Source organism: Delphinus delphis, chromosome 10, assembly GCF_949987515.2.
Source record: "Delphinus delphis chromosome 10, mDelDel1.2, whole genome shotgun sequence".
NCBI classification, from domain to species: Eukaryota; Metazoa; Chordata; class Mammalia; order Artiodactyla; family Delphinidae; genus Delphinus; species Delphinus delphis.
In genome coordinates, this window is record NC_082692.2 from 43,379,878 (window position 1) to 43,399,191 (window position 19,314).

General features: G+C 36.6%; 1 protein-coding gene across 1 annotated transcript in view; it reads right to left on the minus strand.

Annotated features, from left to right (window-relative positions):
* The window catches only part of COL21A1 (collagen type XXI alpha 1 chain), a 185,979-nt gene that overhangs the window by 65,910 nt on the left and 100,755 nt on the right, over window positions 1–19,314 (minus strand). The window contains exons 11-14 of the mRNA XM_060021357.1: window positions 13,328–13,381; window positions 13,183–13,236; window positions 1,129–1,182; window positions 556–611 (exon numbers count right to left, since the gene is read on the minus strand). Coding sequence (XP_059877340.1) covers window positions 556–611; window positions 1,129–1,182; window positions 13,183–13,236; window positions 13,328–13,381 — 218 coding nt within the window. The remainder of the gene's footprint in view (window positions 1–555; window positions 612–1,128; window positions 1,183–13,182; window positions 13,237–13,327; window positions 13,382–19,314) is intronic.

Sequence of the window (19,314 nt, forward strand, 5' to 3'; positions counted from 1 at the left end):
TTAAAAATAAAAATTTTAACCCTGGAGTTAAAATTCCAACTCGAACTTACATAGGAAAGTAAGCTAACTTCCTTATGGAGTGACAGAATTCATAGAACCACAGCTTGCGTTGACCCTGCAGCTTTCAGCAAAGCATTATTTTACCAGGACACGTGACATTGAGGATAAGATGGATGCAGAATTACAAGCATCTAAACACAGAAACCACTACTTGGCAAAAGTAAAAAGCAATGAGCATCTTAAATATAAAGAGACTAAACATTTCCTTCAATGTGAAAAAATAGGATTCTCAATGGATACTGTTAAACAGCTATCACTTCCAAGGAATCTCTCTGTAAGTATTTTTAAAGTTCAGAAGGCTCAATAACACAAAGTATTCTTATAGAATACCATGCATAACAGTCAACAGTTATTTTTCCATTGTTCTGGATAAATCCCCTGAGAAAGGTGAACAAAGCTAATTGCTACAACAGTGGGCTGGGACTGAAATTCAAATTTTCTATTTCCATTGTATTGAAAGTTCAATATGGATACTTTGTTTTGGGATCTATACTTCCCTTTTTGCCATAAAATCCAGGTGATCCTTTATCTCCCTTGGGACCCATTTCACCCTAAAAGATAAAAATATAAATCCTGAATTTCAGAGAAATTAATATTTTAATTTCTCTAAAATTAATATTTCACTTATATATTAAACAAAAAACAATTCCAATTATAAACAACAGAGTTTAATATGCCCACATCAAAATAAAATAGAAATAAATTATTTAAAGTTTGTTTAAAAAAGTCCTATTTCCCAGGCTTTATAACGAAAAGCAAGGAAAAAACAGGGCATTTGTTACTATAACAGGACCTTATAGTAAAAGGTTTATAGTTAAGAGAATTTCTATATAATGAAAACTACTCATCAATTTTTAAATACTATAAGATTTATGGCTGAAAATTTTAAAGGAAATTTGTAAAAGCTTTATGTAAACTATGATTATTAATCTTAACCCAGTCATTTACTTTAATATACTTTAATTTATATATCAACACTTATTTATAACCCATTTATAACATAAAGTACTTTCAATTTGAAATAAAATATGGCATTGCTTAATTTTAAGAAGAACAGATTTCTTCAACCTTTGATCCTGGCATTCCATGAAGCCCAGGAAAACCAGGAAGTCCACGGTCACCCTGAAAATAAAACAAATTAATTAAAGAAAACACATGTCAGTCTAAAAAAAAATCAACATATATTCTTCCACCTCATTCTTGTCAAAATTCATTGGAAATAAATCTGCAAACTGTTCAGTGCACATCTACATTAAAACCCTATCCCTGTGAAAGACCAATCCTCATTTATCAGGGTTTCATTTATAATCAGAGAAGGAAAGTATTTTGGGCCAGGGGAATCTCATCAGCAATGCTGACTCCACCCTTAGAGAGTAGCCACCTATTCTAAAAATATTTAGGCTCTTACAGTGGCAAGGCCTAGGAGTTAATAGCAATGATCAAGTGCCAAGACTCTGTGGAGAGAGCCATCCTCTGAGGTCCCAGCTCAGTGAGGACAAACCCTGAGCTGAAGGTCTCAAAACACTCTAGGATTCTGTGGAATTTTCTTCCAATTGCTGATCTTAGGAAATTGCTCATAGTAGGTATCTATCCAGATGAGTTTATGAAGAGGAAAGGCCATCTCTCCAAAGGAAGAGAGATGGAGAAAATCACAACAGCTTGATATTTAGTGGACATCGTTTTAAGACTTATTTCTGTGGGACATACTGGGTGCTATTGCCTTAGATTCAAAAATCTTAATTGTCAAGACACAGTTAAGGAAGCCCAATGGCTGGCACAGCAAGATTTGGGTCAGTTCACTACTATTTAGGCAAATTAAGACATTACCTACAAACAATTCATGATCTTTTTAGCTTGTCTGGTAGGGAGAGAAGAGGATGTGACTAGTTATCTATGATGGATGTAATTCTTAGAAATCTTAATTTAATGAGGGTTATTTATCCACATGTTTTAAAGAGTGACACAGTTATTCAAGGTATAGAACCCTTCAAAGGCAACATTACTACTCCATTTTCAGTTTCCAGCACTATCTAATAAATTAATGGTGAAAGAACCACCTGTGCTAACTCAGGCTGAATTGAGATGAGCAGGTGAAGGCCAGGTAGACTAAGATACACCTTGATAAGATGGAACTTAGCTGGGCAATGAGTACTTAATAAAAGTACAGAAGAAAGGGGCAAAGCAGGATTCCCTTTAAGGATGAACCAAGTCCCAGCTAAGACTTCCCTTCTCTGGCTACAGTTTATAGAAGACACCATCTTCAAACTTTATTTTCCTGGAGATAAGATAAACTCATCTCAGATGAACTGAAAAGACCAGGAGCATCAACTCACATTGGAACCAAAAAAATATATAATCTGGACAAAGCTACCCACATAGTCATAAGCAAGATTTTTAAGTAAAATAAAAGGAACAGCATCCATGTTAACACACAGCAATGAAATGGGGGAGGGGCAGAGAAATTTAGCAAAATGCTTGGGGAATACTAAGACAATACCTACAAAATACAAAACACGAGAAAGTGTGACCCAAACACAATACATTCAGTCAAGTTGTGTCCAAGGTTTAAAAGTAATGGGTAGCAAATAAGCGGTAAATTTTAGCCAACATCTATCTACAATAGGCACGTAACATGAAAGACAAAAAAATGCTCTTGTGTTGGCCATTGAGCCATTGGATCATCAGTTACTGCAGTAAAACTTAGCCTAATTTAATTAATATAAAAATTGGTATACTAGGAAAAAAAAGGCTGCCAAACAATAACATTAAAAAATACATTTGGCAATGGCTTTGGGACTAGGTAGTGGGCAGTGAAAAATAATTTTTGGAGGTTGGAAATACAATGATTCATGGAATCATTGATTTTATGATTTTGGTGAAAAATTGATTTAAAAAACTTTGCTTTTAATAAACTGCAAAGGCAAATAATGCCTCCAATAAACATAGCTAAAGAACTGAGAAAAAAAGAATGTTGGTATCATGAATCAATTAGTGTTGGCTGTATTTGACAAGGTAACTATAAAAGAGATGAGCTCAGAAAAGAATCGGCCAGTTTGCAAGTCATAGTTAGAAGGCATAGACCAAGTCCCCAGATACTGGGATTGGGAGGATACACCTTTTTTTTCTCATCTCTGACAGGTAAATAATGAAACTGGAGAAGGCCTTTAAAAGAAGTTCAGTTGAAGGACCAATCAAGAGTGTGGCCATAAACACCATTCTCAAATTCTCTAAATCAGTTAAGGTGGGTCCAAAACATTCTCTCAAGATGGACATAGTGGCTCAAGAAAGAGAAATTATTAATCACTAATTAATTAATGTAGAAAGGGCCATGACTAAAACAGGACTGTGGATGATGTTACTGGCTGGAATCAAAAGTCAAAGATACAAAATTACAAATATGTATTTTGCTGTTGAGAGAATTATTCTTCCAAAAGAGCCACAAACCTGGACTAAAAGAGATTGTGACTGTTTGAAATTTAAAAACAATGTTGCCCAGTATTACCACTATTTTTAATGTTTTTCTAGCCAGTTTTGACTAGCCTATGAGTTTAGACAAAATATAAAAATAAGAGAGGTAAATCCTAGAAGGAAGAAAACAAATTATCTTTATTTATGATTACATGTCTAATATGCCAACATACCTAATACCCTGAAATAATTAGTATGAGAAATCAGTTAATTGCTGTCTTAAAAATTAATATACAAAATAGTTTTTATATTTATAAACAATAACCAATATAAAAATAGATTAAAGTAAAAGTTCCACTTATAACAGGACCAAAACAGATAAAAATTCCTACATATAAACTTAGGTAATGTTGAGAACCAATAAAAAATAAAATTTTAATATTATTCCACTGAGTTTTAAGTTTGAAATAAAAAGAAAGATAAATCATAATCTTGAATAGGAAAATTCAGTATTGAAATTATGTCAGTGCTTCTAAAACTAATCCATAAATTCAAAGAAATCCTAATTAAAACATAAATAGGAATTCCCAAAAAAATTTGAAGAAAAGATACTGAGCTTTATCTGCAAAAATAAACATGTAAGAATAGCCAAGAAAATTTTGATCATAAAGAATAATAAGGAAGGACTAGGCCTGCCAGTATTAAATCATATTATGAAGTGACAATAATTAAAACTGCTTGGCAGTGGAGAAGATATAGACAGGTAAATGGAACAGAAGGGAAAGCCAAAAACAGCAGACCCAAATGAGAATGGAAATTTAGTGATAATGATGGTTTTTCAAATAAATGAGAAAAAAAGTGAAATTTCAAAAATACTGTTTAGCAACTGGCTATCCTTTTAGGAGAAGAAAGGGGAAAATATGAATACTCATCTAACTTTACTCCAAATATCAAAAATTTTAAGATTAAAATATAAAATAATGAAAATTCCAAAACTTAAAGCAGGAGTAATTATATTCAAAATGTTAGAATGTTGAACCTTTCTATACAGATACAAACATAGGAGAAAAGAAGTAAAACTTTATATATATATATATATATATATATATATATATATATAAAAATAGTTAAAATTTCTGTATGTCTAAAATTCTAAAACTCAAATCAAAACACATAAGCCAGAAAAAAATATTTTCACACAATTTATGACATGCACATAAAAATCAATTTTTAAAAAGATGAACAGCCCAGTAGGAAAAAATAAAGGATATAAATAAAAAGCAAATTACAGAGAAGTAACAATATTTTCAAAAATCATATGACAGGTACTTTATACCTTTTTCACTAATAAATGATTGCAAATCAGACCAGTACCATTTTTAACATATATTGATGAAAATCAGAAATTTAATGAAATTCAGTGCTGATAAGGGTGTGAAGAAAGATATTTCACACACTTGTTGGGGGAGTACACACTTTCTGGAAGGTAAATAGGCAATTTGCCTCAAAATTTAATTATGAACTTAACGCTTTGATTCTCTAATCAGTTCCACTTCTGGGAAATTTTCCTGTGGTTATACTCAGAGAAAGTTACTGAGAAATATATACAAAGATGTTCATACAGTCTTGTTGATAATACACACACGCACACGCGCATGCGCGCGCGCGCACACACACACACACACACACACACACACACAGTGTGGTAAGGAACCACAGCCTCCCTAAGTTAGAGGCTTCTTAAACTGGGTAAGAACAGCCCCTATAAGTCTGTATCTATGTTTAACCTTCGGTTTACAATTTCTTTCATGAAGCCTTTTTGAATTTTCAACTTTCCTCTCAACTCCTAGAGTTTTATTCAACTCTCATCTTTGGCACTTAACATTTACTCTCTTAAAATAGTTACTTTGTATATGTTTTGTGCTTTATTAGACACCAATCTCTTTGAAAAAAAATCCGTTCTTGATGCATTCTTATTTCGTCTTAGTAGACATGATTATTATTTATCAATATTCAGATTCTCTCTACTTCTAAGCATATGGGGAGGTGGAGGGAATCATGCTTTCCTGACTCTTGAAGTTGGTGTGGTTTACAAAATTTGCTCTAGCTAATTAAAGATGAATGGAAGTGGTTTATGAGCCACTCTTTGATTCTCTAGGGACCTGCTACTGTAATTAGTTAAAATCTAGAGGGTGAAACTTTTGTTAGCCTGAGTCTGCTAATAAGTGTGCAGTTTGATGAGCAATAAGCCTTTTTTGTTTTAAGGCATTGGCATTTGGCATTTGTGTGTTATTGCAACATAACTTACTCTATCCTAGCTGATGTCTCGCTTGTGATTAATGATAATTTACTGAATATGCAAATACTTTCATTTTCTAAAATATAGTAAACACTCTTGAGTCCTCCAAGAAAATTCCAATAAAAAAATTGTTTTGAGGAGTCACACTCTTGATTCCCACTGAGTTTACAAGAGATTAGAATAAAAGAGAATCCAAGATTTGCAGTAAGTTGGTTCCATTTTCCCCAGGTTGCCTCGAAGCTTCCTGACTGATAACAAGCCTTTGATGAGCCTGCCAATCTCACAGGTTGATCTAGAGTCTCAGTCTCCAAAGTTACATCAAGATTATTTATTTGAGTAGCAAGAGAATATGAAAACTAATATTTTAAAAATCTCATTCTTTCAAAATTTCTCAGTGTGTCTGTGTTTTCAATGCACATAATCCTTTATTCAGTAGCACAGCATATAATTCATACATATATATGGGACTACATGCCCCAAAGACTTTCACTGCAAAGATTTTGCAGTTTAAAAGTTTGATAATCTACAATCTGCAGGGAACTATCCCTCCTCCCTTGAGAGAGTTTTTTTTTCTTTCTTAAAGCCTTTATTTTTGAGACATGGAGGAAACATCTCACAGGTACACATGCAAAAGTAAGACTATGAATCCACTATCATGGCACAATCAGTTCAAACCATCACTCATCTAGCCAACCTCCTCCTCCCTCCCCTCCTCCCCGCCTTCTTCCCCCCTCTCCTCCCCCTCCTCTCCCTCTTCCCTCCCCCTCCCCTCCCCCTCCTCCTCAGCTGCTCACAGGCATTGGGCCTTCTCATGGTGCAGGCATAGAGCAAAAGAGGAGGAAATCACACTATTAAAAACAATTCTGGCCAAAGCAGAAAAATATGGTGAAAAGAAAGGAAAAGAAAGCCAGACTGAGATACAGACATTTTATTTCAACCCCTGATCCTTGAGTAACTTCAGACAGATGACTGAAGTTCCTCATTTCTCAGTTTCAAAACTGTACAATAGGTTTCATTTACTTTACAATTAATGTAAAACGGGCAGAGCATGACTTACTCTACTAACCTCATAGGACTTTTTGCGAGGATGGCATGTGATAGGCAATGCATGTGGATAATATCCACACAAGACATGTCTAAAATAAAACAGAAAAACGTACACACAACAGGAAACACCTTCAGCACCCAACATGTCAAAAGCCTTACACATCTTCCTGTTCCTTCTCTTCTCATTTAAAAACCACTAAGTGTCACACAGGACCAGGACAAATAATGATTTCCTGGGAAGTGTTTAAATCTACTAAAATGTTCCCTCTCTAACCCCTTGGGTTTGGGCATCACCATTGGACTACTCAGGTCTAGGAAAAAAGTAGATTCCTAAGCTCCTAATATACGGTCCCTGCCACAGTTTATCAATGACCATAAAACAGAGCACACCCAAAATGAAGATGAGAAATAAGAGTTTAGAACCAAGATGAAGCATCCTGTAAAAATTCAATAAAAGTTGTAAGGTTCCCAATGATGCCAGTAGAGAAAAAGGAAACAGGACAGAAAGCAGCAGAGCAACCAAGAAATGAGGCAGGACATAGAATGAATGGTTCATCACCATAAACTGAGATGTTGAATCCATTATAGGGCCCTAAAAGAAAAGAGGCTGAAAGATCAGAAAACAATCAAAACTTTGCAAAAACATCCACAGAAGTAGTGAAAACCTGAGCACACACAGATCAGCACCACATGGACAGACAGAGGGATGCTCAACCAAGCCTGACTTTAGAAAACATTTTGGGAGGCCCTGCTGCTTTGGAAGAAAAGCCTCTGAGGAAAGGAGGTAGGAAAGAAGGAAAATGTGGTACCACTCCTTCCATAAGAAGGAGGGAAAGTTTTCTGAAAAATTCCTGCTTGTAACAATTTCACAATTTCTCCAGATTCAGATGAAACAAAATATTTATTAGAAAAAAAGAGTGTGTAGATATGTATTTAATAATATTTTATTATTTATTATGTGAATTATACCATTAATTATACCAATATATCAATTATTGCCATGCTTATCACAAATATGTATATATATTTGACACATACATTTAAACTCATATACATTTATATTTAATAATATTACAATAAAAAACTCAAGGGAGGAGAGGAAGATGTGGTACATATACAATGGAATACTACTTAGCCATAAAAAAGAATGAAATAATGCCATTTGTAGCAACACTAGAGATGATCATACTAAGTGAAGTAAGAGAAAGACAGATATCATATGATATCACTTATACTTGGAATCTAAAATATGACACAAATGAACTTATCTATGAAACAGAAACAGACTCACAGACATAGAGAGCAGACTTGTGGTTGCCAAGCGGGTGGGGCAGGAAGGGGTTGGGAGTTTGGGATTAGCAGATGCAAACTATTATGCAGAGAATGGATAAACAGCAAGGTCCTACTGTAGAGCTTAGGGAACTATATTGAATACCTTGTGATAAATCATAATGGAAAAGAATATGAGAAAGACTGTATATGTGTATATATATATGTATGTGTGTGTGTGTGTGTGTGTGTGTGTGTGTGTGTGTGTGTGTGTATAACTGAGTCACTTTGCTGTACAGCAAAAATTAACACAACATTGTAAATCAACTATGTTTCAATAAAATAAATTTTTTAACATCTTTATTGGAGTATAATTGCTTTACAATGGTGTGTTAGTTTCTGCTGTATAACAAAGTGAATCAGCTATACATATACATATATCCCCATATCTCCTCCCTCTTGTGTCTCCCTCCTACCCTCCCTACCCCACCCCTCTAGGTGGTCACAAAGCACCGAGCTGATCTCCCTGTTCTATGTGGATGCTTCCCACTAGCTATCTATTTTACATTGGTAGTGTATATATGTCCATGCCACTCTCTCACTTCTTCCCAGCTTACCCTTCCCCCTCCCTGTGTCCTCAAGTCCATTCTCTACGTCTGCGTCTTTAGGACAGGAATAAAATAAATTTTTTAAAAAAGAAAGAAAAAACTAGCGACACAGAAGAGAGGGGCTAATGAATAACACAAAGTAATGGAGAAGGATGAGACCCAGAGCACAGAGGAGGGCTGGACATTATACATGGACAGTTCATCCATATTAACAGAAGAGAGGGTAGAATATAGGTACACACACAGCAAAGAGGGTAAGTGGGGTGGGAAGAGGTTTAGGGAATTCCTGTCTGATTGCTTCATAAGGGGCACTTCAACACTGTGAGAAACAATAAGGGATAAACGAAAGATATTTTCAGAAACATTTACAAATCGCCATCATCATCATCATCATCATCACTAACTTACAGTGTTTAATTTTGGCCAGGTACATGCATGATTTTATTTAGTCTTTACAGCAAGGCTATGAAGAAATACTTATAGTCCCACTTTCTAGATTTGGGAAACCAGGTTTAAAGAGATTAAGAAGTATGACTAGGAAGGTTAAGCAGTCTGAAATCAGGGCACAGCCTGGAACCTGTCACTGCATTAAGCCTCCCCATCCTGCAAAACACACACACATAACCCCGTGTTTGGGTCATGGTGCTATCAGAAAGATACACGGGTAGATTACTCTCTCTATTCTAGAAATAAGAGAAAGATGACCACTTTCCTAAGTTAGTTCTATTTCTCCCTCTTATGTCATTACTGGCTTTGTTTTATTTTTTTTGTCTTCAGGAACTCTGCAAGAAATAAAGCAACTAGCATGTTAAATTTTTTACATATTATTCCCTAATAACACTTTTCAGCTTGGTCCTTTATTACTGTTCTCTCAACATATATATTGGAGTTCCTTGATTATGACCAACTATGTAATAGATATCGCTATAACATCACTTCAGCTTTTGCCTTTCAAAGTGCAGATAATGGGGTTTATTCATGTAAGAAAGGCTCGCTCATTACATGATACTCTGTTCTGGATGCTGAGAGCAACGGGACAGTGAGATCTTGAAAGGACAATTCAAATGTTTAACACTCTAATGAAGAAACTAAACAAAATGTATAATTGGTTCCATAAGGATACCTTAGATAGAATTAATATATTTTATTTCTTAAACCCAGAGAAACCAAGTGATGAGTTGGTACAAATCTGGCTAGATTAAAAAAATTATTAATACTTCCTGTGTCTCCAGAATTGCATTGCCATAGAAAGTTTCATACTCAATTACGAAACCCATATAAACAATTAGAAATACTCAATTAGAAAACCCATAAAAACCAACCCAGTTTAATGTAAGTTTTAACAAAATATATTTCTCGGGCTTCCCTGGCGGCGTAGTGGTTGGGAGTCTACCTCCCGATGCAGGGGACGTGGGTTCGTGCCCCAGTCCGGGAGGATCCCACATGCCGCGGAGCGGCTGGCCCCGTGGGCCGTGGCCGCTGAGCCTGCGCGTTTGGAGCCTGTGCTCCGCGTACCGCAAAAAAAAAAAAAAATATATATATATATATATATATATATATATATATATATATGTCTCCACACGATTTAAATATATTAGGTTTCCTTAAAGCTGAGGAAGTTCTTTGAAGTACTTAAAGTATTTCTTAGAGTCCAAGGAATATCTCTAAAGCATGTTATAAAATGAGTTACCAATTGAAGACAATTTGGTGGATAAAGGGTCCTTTTAATTTTGTAAATTCAGGGGAAGAAAAACCCCATGCAAAATCTATACACATTCTATTTTCTGATATGTGAGGAACAAAGGTTACAGTCAGCAAGAAAGTGAATATAATTTTAATTATCTTAAGTGGAAACTCCTATGGGAGTTTCAGTGGAAATCCACAAAATGGAAATTATTCTGGGAAAATATCCTAACAGAGAACATTACGGTGTGGAACAATCCCCTAAAGGCCATGGGTTATGCCTGGAAAAAATGCCCTGAGCAATCACAAGTCAAGGCCATCTCCAGGGTATGTTTTCAACCTTCCCATTTCTGAAAATTAACAAATTGTATTCTAGAGGAACACCCAAGGAAATGCCTTTAACTAACTCACTAAATTATTGTAGCTCTAAATAAAGAAATCCCTGCAGCCAGAAGGAATGTAAGGAGGGAATTTAGAAGCAGCATGTGGTGATTTTAGGCCCACAATGACTGTGTCAATCAGAGCTGACACCCAAACAATGAACTTCAGAAAACGACACTGAATGAAATCACTACTGGTCTGAAAACGAAGAACTTTACATAAACATACATCTTATTCACCTTATCTTCTTTAATAGAATGTGTGGCTTTGTAAAAGTACTATTTTAAACAGAGTGCAATGACCCAAAACAATACAGCAGTTACCTTAAGATGTGACTAATAGAAGTATTGTTCTTTTTTAAAAATTTTTGTTTTATTGAAGTATAGTTGATTTACAATGTTGTGTTAGTTTCTGATGTATGTCAAAGTGATTATATATATATATATATATATATATATATATATACACTTCTTTTTCATATTCTTTTCAGTTTGGTTTATCACAGGATATTGAATATAGTTCCCTGTGCTATTCAGTAGGACCTTGTTGTTTATCCATCCTATATGTAATAGTTTGCATCTGCTAATCCCAAACTCCCAATCCATCCCTCTCTCCCTAGGCAACCACAAGTCTGTTCTCTATGTCTATGAGTCTGCTTCTATTTCATAGATTATTGTTCTTTACTTTTAAATAAGGTATTTTACTCCAATTCTTTTAAGATAAATGAATAAAAATCCTCCTTTTTATTTTGGGTCTCTAAAACCCAAGTCAGCACAAAAACAAATAAATGTATTAACCCATCCACTCCTAAATACACTTATTCATACATGCATACTTTTATATATTCCCCACATCCCCAAATCAGGCTACTTGTGAGAATGTTAAAGAAACAGCAACAATCTTGTAGACTAGAATGTGGGTGAGGTGCCTGGTATGTGGTCTCCTAGGAACAGGTATCCACACCTTCCTAGTGGAATCCCCCATTCTCCTAGAGGAGGTTGGAGGTCTCTCATGATACCTCCAGAACATACAAATATAAGACATCTCCATTCCTGTGGGCCTGGCGTGCTCTTCAGCACCTCTTAAGATGCACCTCCATCATTTTAAATAGGCAGAGATTGCCAGTGGCTAAAAAGATTCATAGAGGCCCAGGGCCATTGAGGAGAAAAGAGGATTTTGTACCACTTCCTCCAGAGTTCTATCACTTATTGCTGTTGTTCTGCCTTCCCTGGCTCTCCCCACATTATAGAGCTGTCCTGACATTCCATCTTCTCTGTTTCTTTTCCAGACACTAACCCTTCTGTTTGCTCTAACATTTCTTGCCCATGACACATGCCAGCCCACCCCATGTGACATCCCAACCACAACCTCGTTCCTTGATAAGCAAAACAGAACAACAAAACAACAGGCATTTATTTAAGGAAAACCCTGTACCAGGGACCACACTAAGTATTTTTCATATATTATCGCATTTAATCCTTACAACAAATCTGTAAAGAAATCCCCACTGAGTCAATGTAGAAAATAAGATTCAAAGACATCAAGTCACGTGCCAAGATCAAACAGTTTGAAAGGAGTAGACCCATCATAAGATCTTCCAGGGGTCCATCCAGAGATGGTACTTGAGCAGCTACAATTTTCTATAACCAGCATAAGCAACCAGAAAAACATAAAATAGACAGAGCCCAGATCAGTGTTTCTCAAGTGTGAATTCTGTGCACACTATTTTTAAAAGGCAATCATTTTGCAAGAATTGGAGCTAGAAAATTAGTTCAGGTTTTTATCAAGAGCAAACAGAAGGCCTTCAAAGAACATAGAAATAAGACTGTGCTTTAGGAATTAAGCTAACAAATCATCATGGGGATTCGAGCAAATTCCAATGGGCACCTTGGATGTGGACCAGCTATCTGGATGCAGGACTAGATCCCTGGGGAGGTACTAAAATATTGAACATATTTAAAGAACATGGCAAATCTCAGAGCTGTAAAAAAGGAAATCAGACAAATGTTGTCTGTACCCACTGAATCCTTACAAGAGAGAGAAGTCCAGTAAGGCTAAGATAGATTTCTGCTGTGGAGATGGACATATGGCTGTCTGCGGCTAACACGGGAACACATTCCATTCACATAATGCTCTTCCCTCTAAGAAGGTAGCTCCTTACAGAGCTTAATCACAGAGAAGGAACATGGTACCAGGGCAATGCCAATACCTGTGCCATCTGACAGTGGTCATCTAGTGATAACCACTTTGATCTAGTGATAAAAGCCTCCTGTGAGCTTGATCAGCCAACAGCCACTGACACATTTCTGAGCTGACATCTTGGCATTCACCAAGACGAACATTATTGAATGGGAGTCATCGCAGATTGCATCCTTTGTCTCTGAGTGACTAAAACAACTGAACACACCTTTGCTTGTACATATTTACCTTTTCTCCATCTCTCCCCAGTTCTCCTTTATAACCTGGTAGTCCTCGTGTTCCCTAAATTAACCACAAAATAAAATTCTGTTAGTTATGTGTTTTGGTTCACTAGAAATGGTATTTCTAAAATATGTATATACAGATCACATACTTGTATTCCTGGGGATCCTGGAACACCTGGTGATCCTGCCATTCCCTGATATCCCTGAAGAAGAGGAAACAAGAAGTAATTAATATTTCATCATATTTACACAGAGCAGCCCTCCATTTCAGAATTCATTCCTTCTCACATTTCTCACACCTTACGACTTCACTTCGTGACTGTTTAAGAAACCAAAATAACAAAGTGGCAAAATGCTTAATAAGGAATTCACATCCTTCAGTCTTTAGGAAAAAAGGTCTGAAATATCTCTAACTCAATAAAATTATCCAGAAATGCTTTGATTAAAAGGAAGGCTCTGGGAGGGAAATAGAGAGACAATGTTCACAGTTGCTGGAGAAATGTTCTGCACATTAGAAACATATTCAATGTATTCAAAAGAAAAACCTCTAGGATTGGAGGATTAAACAAATGTAATACATTTTTAAACTACCTGATTATGGCCATCCGAGTTAACCTCTGGAATAAACTACACCTGGATGAATATTATTCTTCAAGGTAAGTCTATAACAGCCTTTGGTTTGCCCATTTTAGAAAGTCTACCCCCCGAACATGGCTGTGACATGTCGCCACACCTTCCAAGGCTGAGCCATCTGCTGAGGTCACTTTCATCTCCACTTCTTCCTACACATCCCTCCAGAATCTGGAGCTTTGGTAAAACAGCACAACTTTTTCAGACAGAGGCAAAGTATTCAATCTTCACTCAGCACACGGCAACTAAACTCCAAAACAAACTTGCAGTCCCTCAACATTTATCTAGGTTTACCAGGCTCAATATTGGGTTGACTTGGACCACTTGGCACCTGCAAACATTTACTTCTCTTATCCACATCCCATCTTCCTCGGATCTTACTGTTTGGGTACAGTATTCTGTTGTCAAGAGTTACTTACACAAATCTCATTAATGTTTCCAATAACATCTTCATTCTTGAATCTAAAACCTTCATTTCCATGTGGCTATTCATGGGTGTCTGCATGGATCTTTGTATTCACCCACTCACTTGTCAGTACATTTTTAGCTGTAATTTCAGAAACATCAGAATTCCCTGCTTTTCCAGTCCCATTTTCAAATATTCCTCTTACTATTCTTTGCTAGCTATACTAACAATAATAGCAATACTAATGGTTGTCCCAGAAAGATCAGTCTTAGATTATTGTTTTTCTCCTTTTATATGCACTTGAAGTTCTCATTTTATAAAATGCTCTCAGCTACTCCCAGGATGAGGATGACTATATAATTTCCATAACCAACCATCAGCCTTTCCCCATTCAGTTGTTCACATAATTATGTTTTCTCCTGTATTCCTCAAACTCAAATATTTCTCGAGTCCATTGGCCCCATCCTTAAACATTTTACTTCACTGTGAACGAGTCTCATAAGCAACCTCTTTATACTCCATACAAAAACAACCTGCAATTTTCAAACTCATCATCTGCTCTCTGGGCTGGCACTGTCTCTGTGTCACTGGATTATGCTCCCTTGAGATTAGGGACCAGGTATCATTTATTTCTATATCTCTAGCATTGAACAGAGCATCTGCTACATATTCTGTTAATCAAACGTTGGAAGAATTCACTTCCAAGTCATCCATGCTGCACGCAAGTGTGAAAAAACTCTCTTTCTCCAAGGAATCACGTTTGCTTGAGCTGCTTCCGGTGGCAAATTGAAACTGTTAGTAATACTGCGTGGCTCACGTTCTCAAGATCAGTGAGGAGAAAGAAGAAAGTCAAGCTACACAGTTTGTTCAGCCTGGTATCTCTGCCGGTCTAGTTATCACTGAATCTCCTTCACTCTGGAATCAGATGGGCCTAGAATTGTATTTCAGCTGTCACTGCTAGCAGACGCCTACACAGAACCAGGTTACTTATAAATGCCACCTCCTAGGATGTTCTTTAGATCCTTCAAAACCCATGTGCACCCTCTGGATAGTCCGACATGACTTGAAACATGCTATTGTAACTGGAATAAATAATATAACAATGATTTATATAGTATTTATCATGTTCCAGACTACATATTTCATATATGTTAATTCACTTAATCCTCATAGCCACCCTTTAATGTAGGTTCTACATTATCCCCGTTTGCAGATGAGGAAACTGAGAACTTGCCAAAAGTTGTGTAACTAGTAAGTTGACAGAGCAGGTGGAAATACCTTCTTATCAGAAAATGCATCATGGCACATCCAATCTTAGGATTCTAGAACAATTCATCGGATTCAAGGGAGTCCACTTGCCAGACTGGTTTTAAGTTGGTTAGAATTCTGAAGACCCAGAGGAAAGGAATGTTCATAAAATTCCTCAAAAGAAAGTTACTATGTATCAAAATGGTTGGTCATCAGCAAAGTTCGCATTTAATGAATTATTTTCTTTCACATTTTTTCCAAAAGTTAAGCCAAATGTCGTATCTGCTTTATTACTTTTTTTTTCAGAAAGTTAATCTTTTGTAGAAGATCAAAAGCTGCCATACCGGGCTTCCCTGGTGGTGCAGTGGTTGAGAGTCCGCCTGCCGATGCAGGGGACACGGGTTCGTGCCCCGGTCCGGGAGGATCCCACATGCCGCGGAGCGGCTGGGCCCGTGAGCCATGGCCGCTGAGCCTGCGCGTCTGGAGCCTGTGCTCCACGACGGGAGAGGCCGCGTTAGAGAGGCCCGCGTACCGCAAAAAAAAAAAAAAAAAAGAAGCTGCCATGCCATCTCTCCCCTTCGAAGAAGAAATAAGGGAACGTGTTGCATTTGTTAGAGAGGGCACATCATATTTTAATGGATTAAAGCAATGTGGAGATGCCCCAATGTTCCCAGCTCACCTCTGACTTATAATGTGACCTCAGGCAGACTCATCACATCCCCAAATCCTGGGAGGCAGCACAGTGAAGTGCAAAGGCAATGAAGTTTGAAATTGGAAAAGACCTGGGGCTGAATTTTTCCTCCTCCCTTGACTTTCTGTGGGACTTCGGCTAAGTCATTTTGCCTAGCTAAGCCTCAGTTTCTCACCATAAACTAGGATAATAATACCCACTTTGCTTCTGAAAAGAAATAAATGGAATCAGGTGAAAAAGTCTGGCAGGCATAAGGAACTCAGTAAAGGTGAGCTTCTTTCTTGTCTTCAGACTCAGTGACTATTGTGCAAAGCCATGAGAACACTTCTGCAGAATGTTATTTTGTAGTCTTAATGGCCACCGTTAGAGCATGAAGAATGGCATGGCTGGGCATCACATCATGACAACCTTTCTTCAGAATGCATACAGATCTACTGCTGAACGTGTGAACAAGGTCTCTGTGTATTTTTTAATGGCCCTGTTTGCTTTGTCTTTAGAAGAACTGCAATACAGGAATAATCAATGCTTCCCACACTATAAGAACCAGCCTGTTGTTTTCTTAATGTAAGATGAGATGCATTCTTGAAAACTTAGTTGTATCAAGATATTCAATGATTATTTTAGAAGCTAGAGGAAGCGTGATTAGCAACAAAATAAAGAAAAACCAAAACCACATTCAAGCTGGGAGATCCCAGGGCAAATCACCAGAAGAAATTGGATGAAATTCAGAACAACAAATTTTGGACTAAAAATCAGGAAAATAAAGGTTAACGGTGAGGAATATTACAACACAGAACACTTTCCGAGAGGAGCAAAAAATAAAACATTGGTTGACTCATAGCAGGGTACATTAAAACAAGAAAAATGCCCTAAAACAGGAAAAATGATAAGCTTTTTATATAGCTTACTGAGTTTTTCTTTTTCTGAGTATAAAAGTGTCTGTCTTTTCTTGTAGAACTGTAACTTTCACATGATCATTGACCAACTAATCCTGTTCAACATTAATTTTGCCATTTCGCAATTATTAGCAGGCCCAGATACCCACCCTACCCCCAACTGCAAGATTTCTGAGAGTATGTAAGTCTTTTCCATGTTCACACAAAGTCTCTTTGTAAATGAGTCATTTTTAGGAAAAAAATATTCTCGCTGCCAAATTGTAGGGTTGAAGAATACAGAATCAATTTACTTTCTTCCATGATTCAGAGTTCCGATGCTCCAGGAAAGATGTATAGCTTTGAAAAGGAAATTAAGAAAATAAAATCATCAAATGTGCAAAGGTCACAGTCTCTTCTGAGCCCAGTTCTAACCATGCCATAAAATATTCTGCCAATCTAAGTGTACAGGTTTGTTTCAGTAGTGAGGATAGAGTCATTGGTTTCCTTTAAATATTCTAAACTTAAAAAAGAGAATGAAATCTAGAGAAATCTCTTTGGATGTCACTCTCCTTTTTAAAATATAAGAAGGTGATTTAAATTTTATACTATTACATAATTTTCTTCAATGTTTCCCAGAGTTACAACAGAGTCTCTTATGTACCCAGCCAGGGTAACTAGGTAACCAAAATTAAGTGTATACTTTAATGTGCACTGTGGATTCCTCTAGGCACTGGCAGAGTTTATAACTCTACACAGCTAAATTCTAAGAATATTCATAAATCTGTCTTTCCAGGTATATCTACTACAGAAACTAGTTTGTTTGTCACCTAACCCAACTATGAGTCAAGGAGTTTATAGGCTTTAACTGATTGCTCAAATTATTTGAGTAATAGATCACATGAGTATCTGTAAAATTTCACCTGCACTGAGATCTAAGAAAGAACTGTGATGCCATAACAGTCAAAGGTAGCAGTCAGGGGAAGCTTCCGGAAGACACAGGCTCAAAGGAACAGTCAAGGAAGCACAGTGCAGCAGAGGGAGCACTTCAACGTGTCCTGCGGTGTGACGGGATGAGACACATCCACGGAGAAGAAAGAAGAGAGAGAGCATGAGGAAGCAGCCTGCAAAACAGGACCAAAATGGGAGGATGGAGGCTATGCACACAGCATTGTGGGTCTGATGAAGGACTTTGATCTCTATCCAAGCCACTCAATCAGGGGCTCACACAATCAGACTTGAGCTTTGCACATGAAAGGAAAACACTGCCTGCCTTTGACAAATAATCTCTGCAGATACAGTTCTGTTCTCAGATTCACAGATGCAATTAAATTTAGCTAAACTGCCTCATTGCCTGAGTGAAGCTACACTTAAAGTTATACTAAGATTATTTCAAAAGGAGAATGCACAGCTTTTTAAGTTAACTGATACCTTCTTAGTAATTCTTATTTCCCACCCTAAATCTCTATAGTTATGCTTTATGTTCAAAGGATGATGATCAAGAGCTAAACCTCATTCTCTCTCTTGCTGTCCTATCTTTTTTCATAGTACTTCCCACCATCTGATATTATTTACGTATTTATTATTTTATAATTATGAATTTATTACCTCTCTCTCCCCAGTGGAATGTGATATTCAAAACAGCAGGATATTTTTTCTGTTTTCTTCACTGCTATAGTCCCTTAGCCTAGAAGAACACCCAACAAATATCTAGTATGTGAGTGGATGAATGAAAGAATAAATAAATAAGCAAATATATAAATATTGAGTCCAACCAGTCACCAGTACCTAGGGCTCTAAAAATAATAGTAGAAACAGCCCTGCATTCATAAAGATTACAATCAAAAGAAGACACAATGTCAGCATGAATTGACCTTTAAAATCACAAGTGCTAGGTGTGCCACCAAACAATTCCTTGAATAATTTAATTAAATATACAGATAGCATTCATATACATGTAATGATTATGTACATATTATTATTATTGTATATACTACCTGTATAAAATATAATGTAATCTATTTACGAGACGCATGACATAAACATGGAAAGATCCATATATAAGATTTACATAAGGGGTGTGTTGAAGAAAAATGAAGTAGCTAATCCACTAAGCTTTGTCTAGGAAAACTTTATAGAAGAGATGAGTTCTAAATAACGTTTTATTAGAGAAAAGGAAGATAAACTGCCCAAGCAGTGGATACTTCATTTGACACAAATGGTCCACATTTTTTTTTTTTTTTTTTTTTTGCGGTACGCGGGCCCCTCACTGCTGTGACCTCTCCCGTT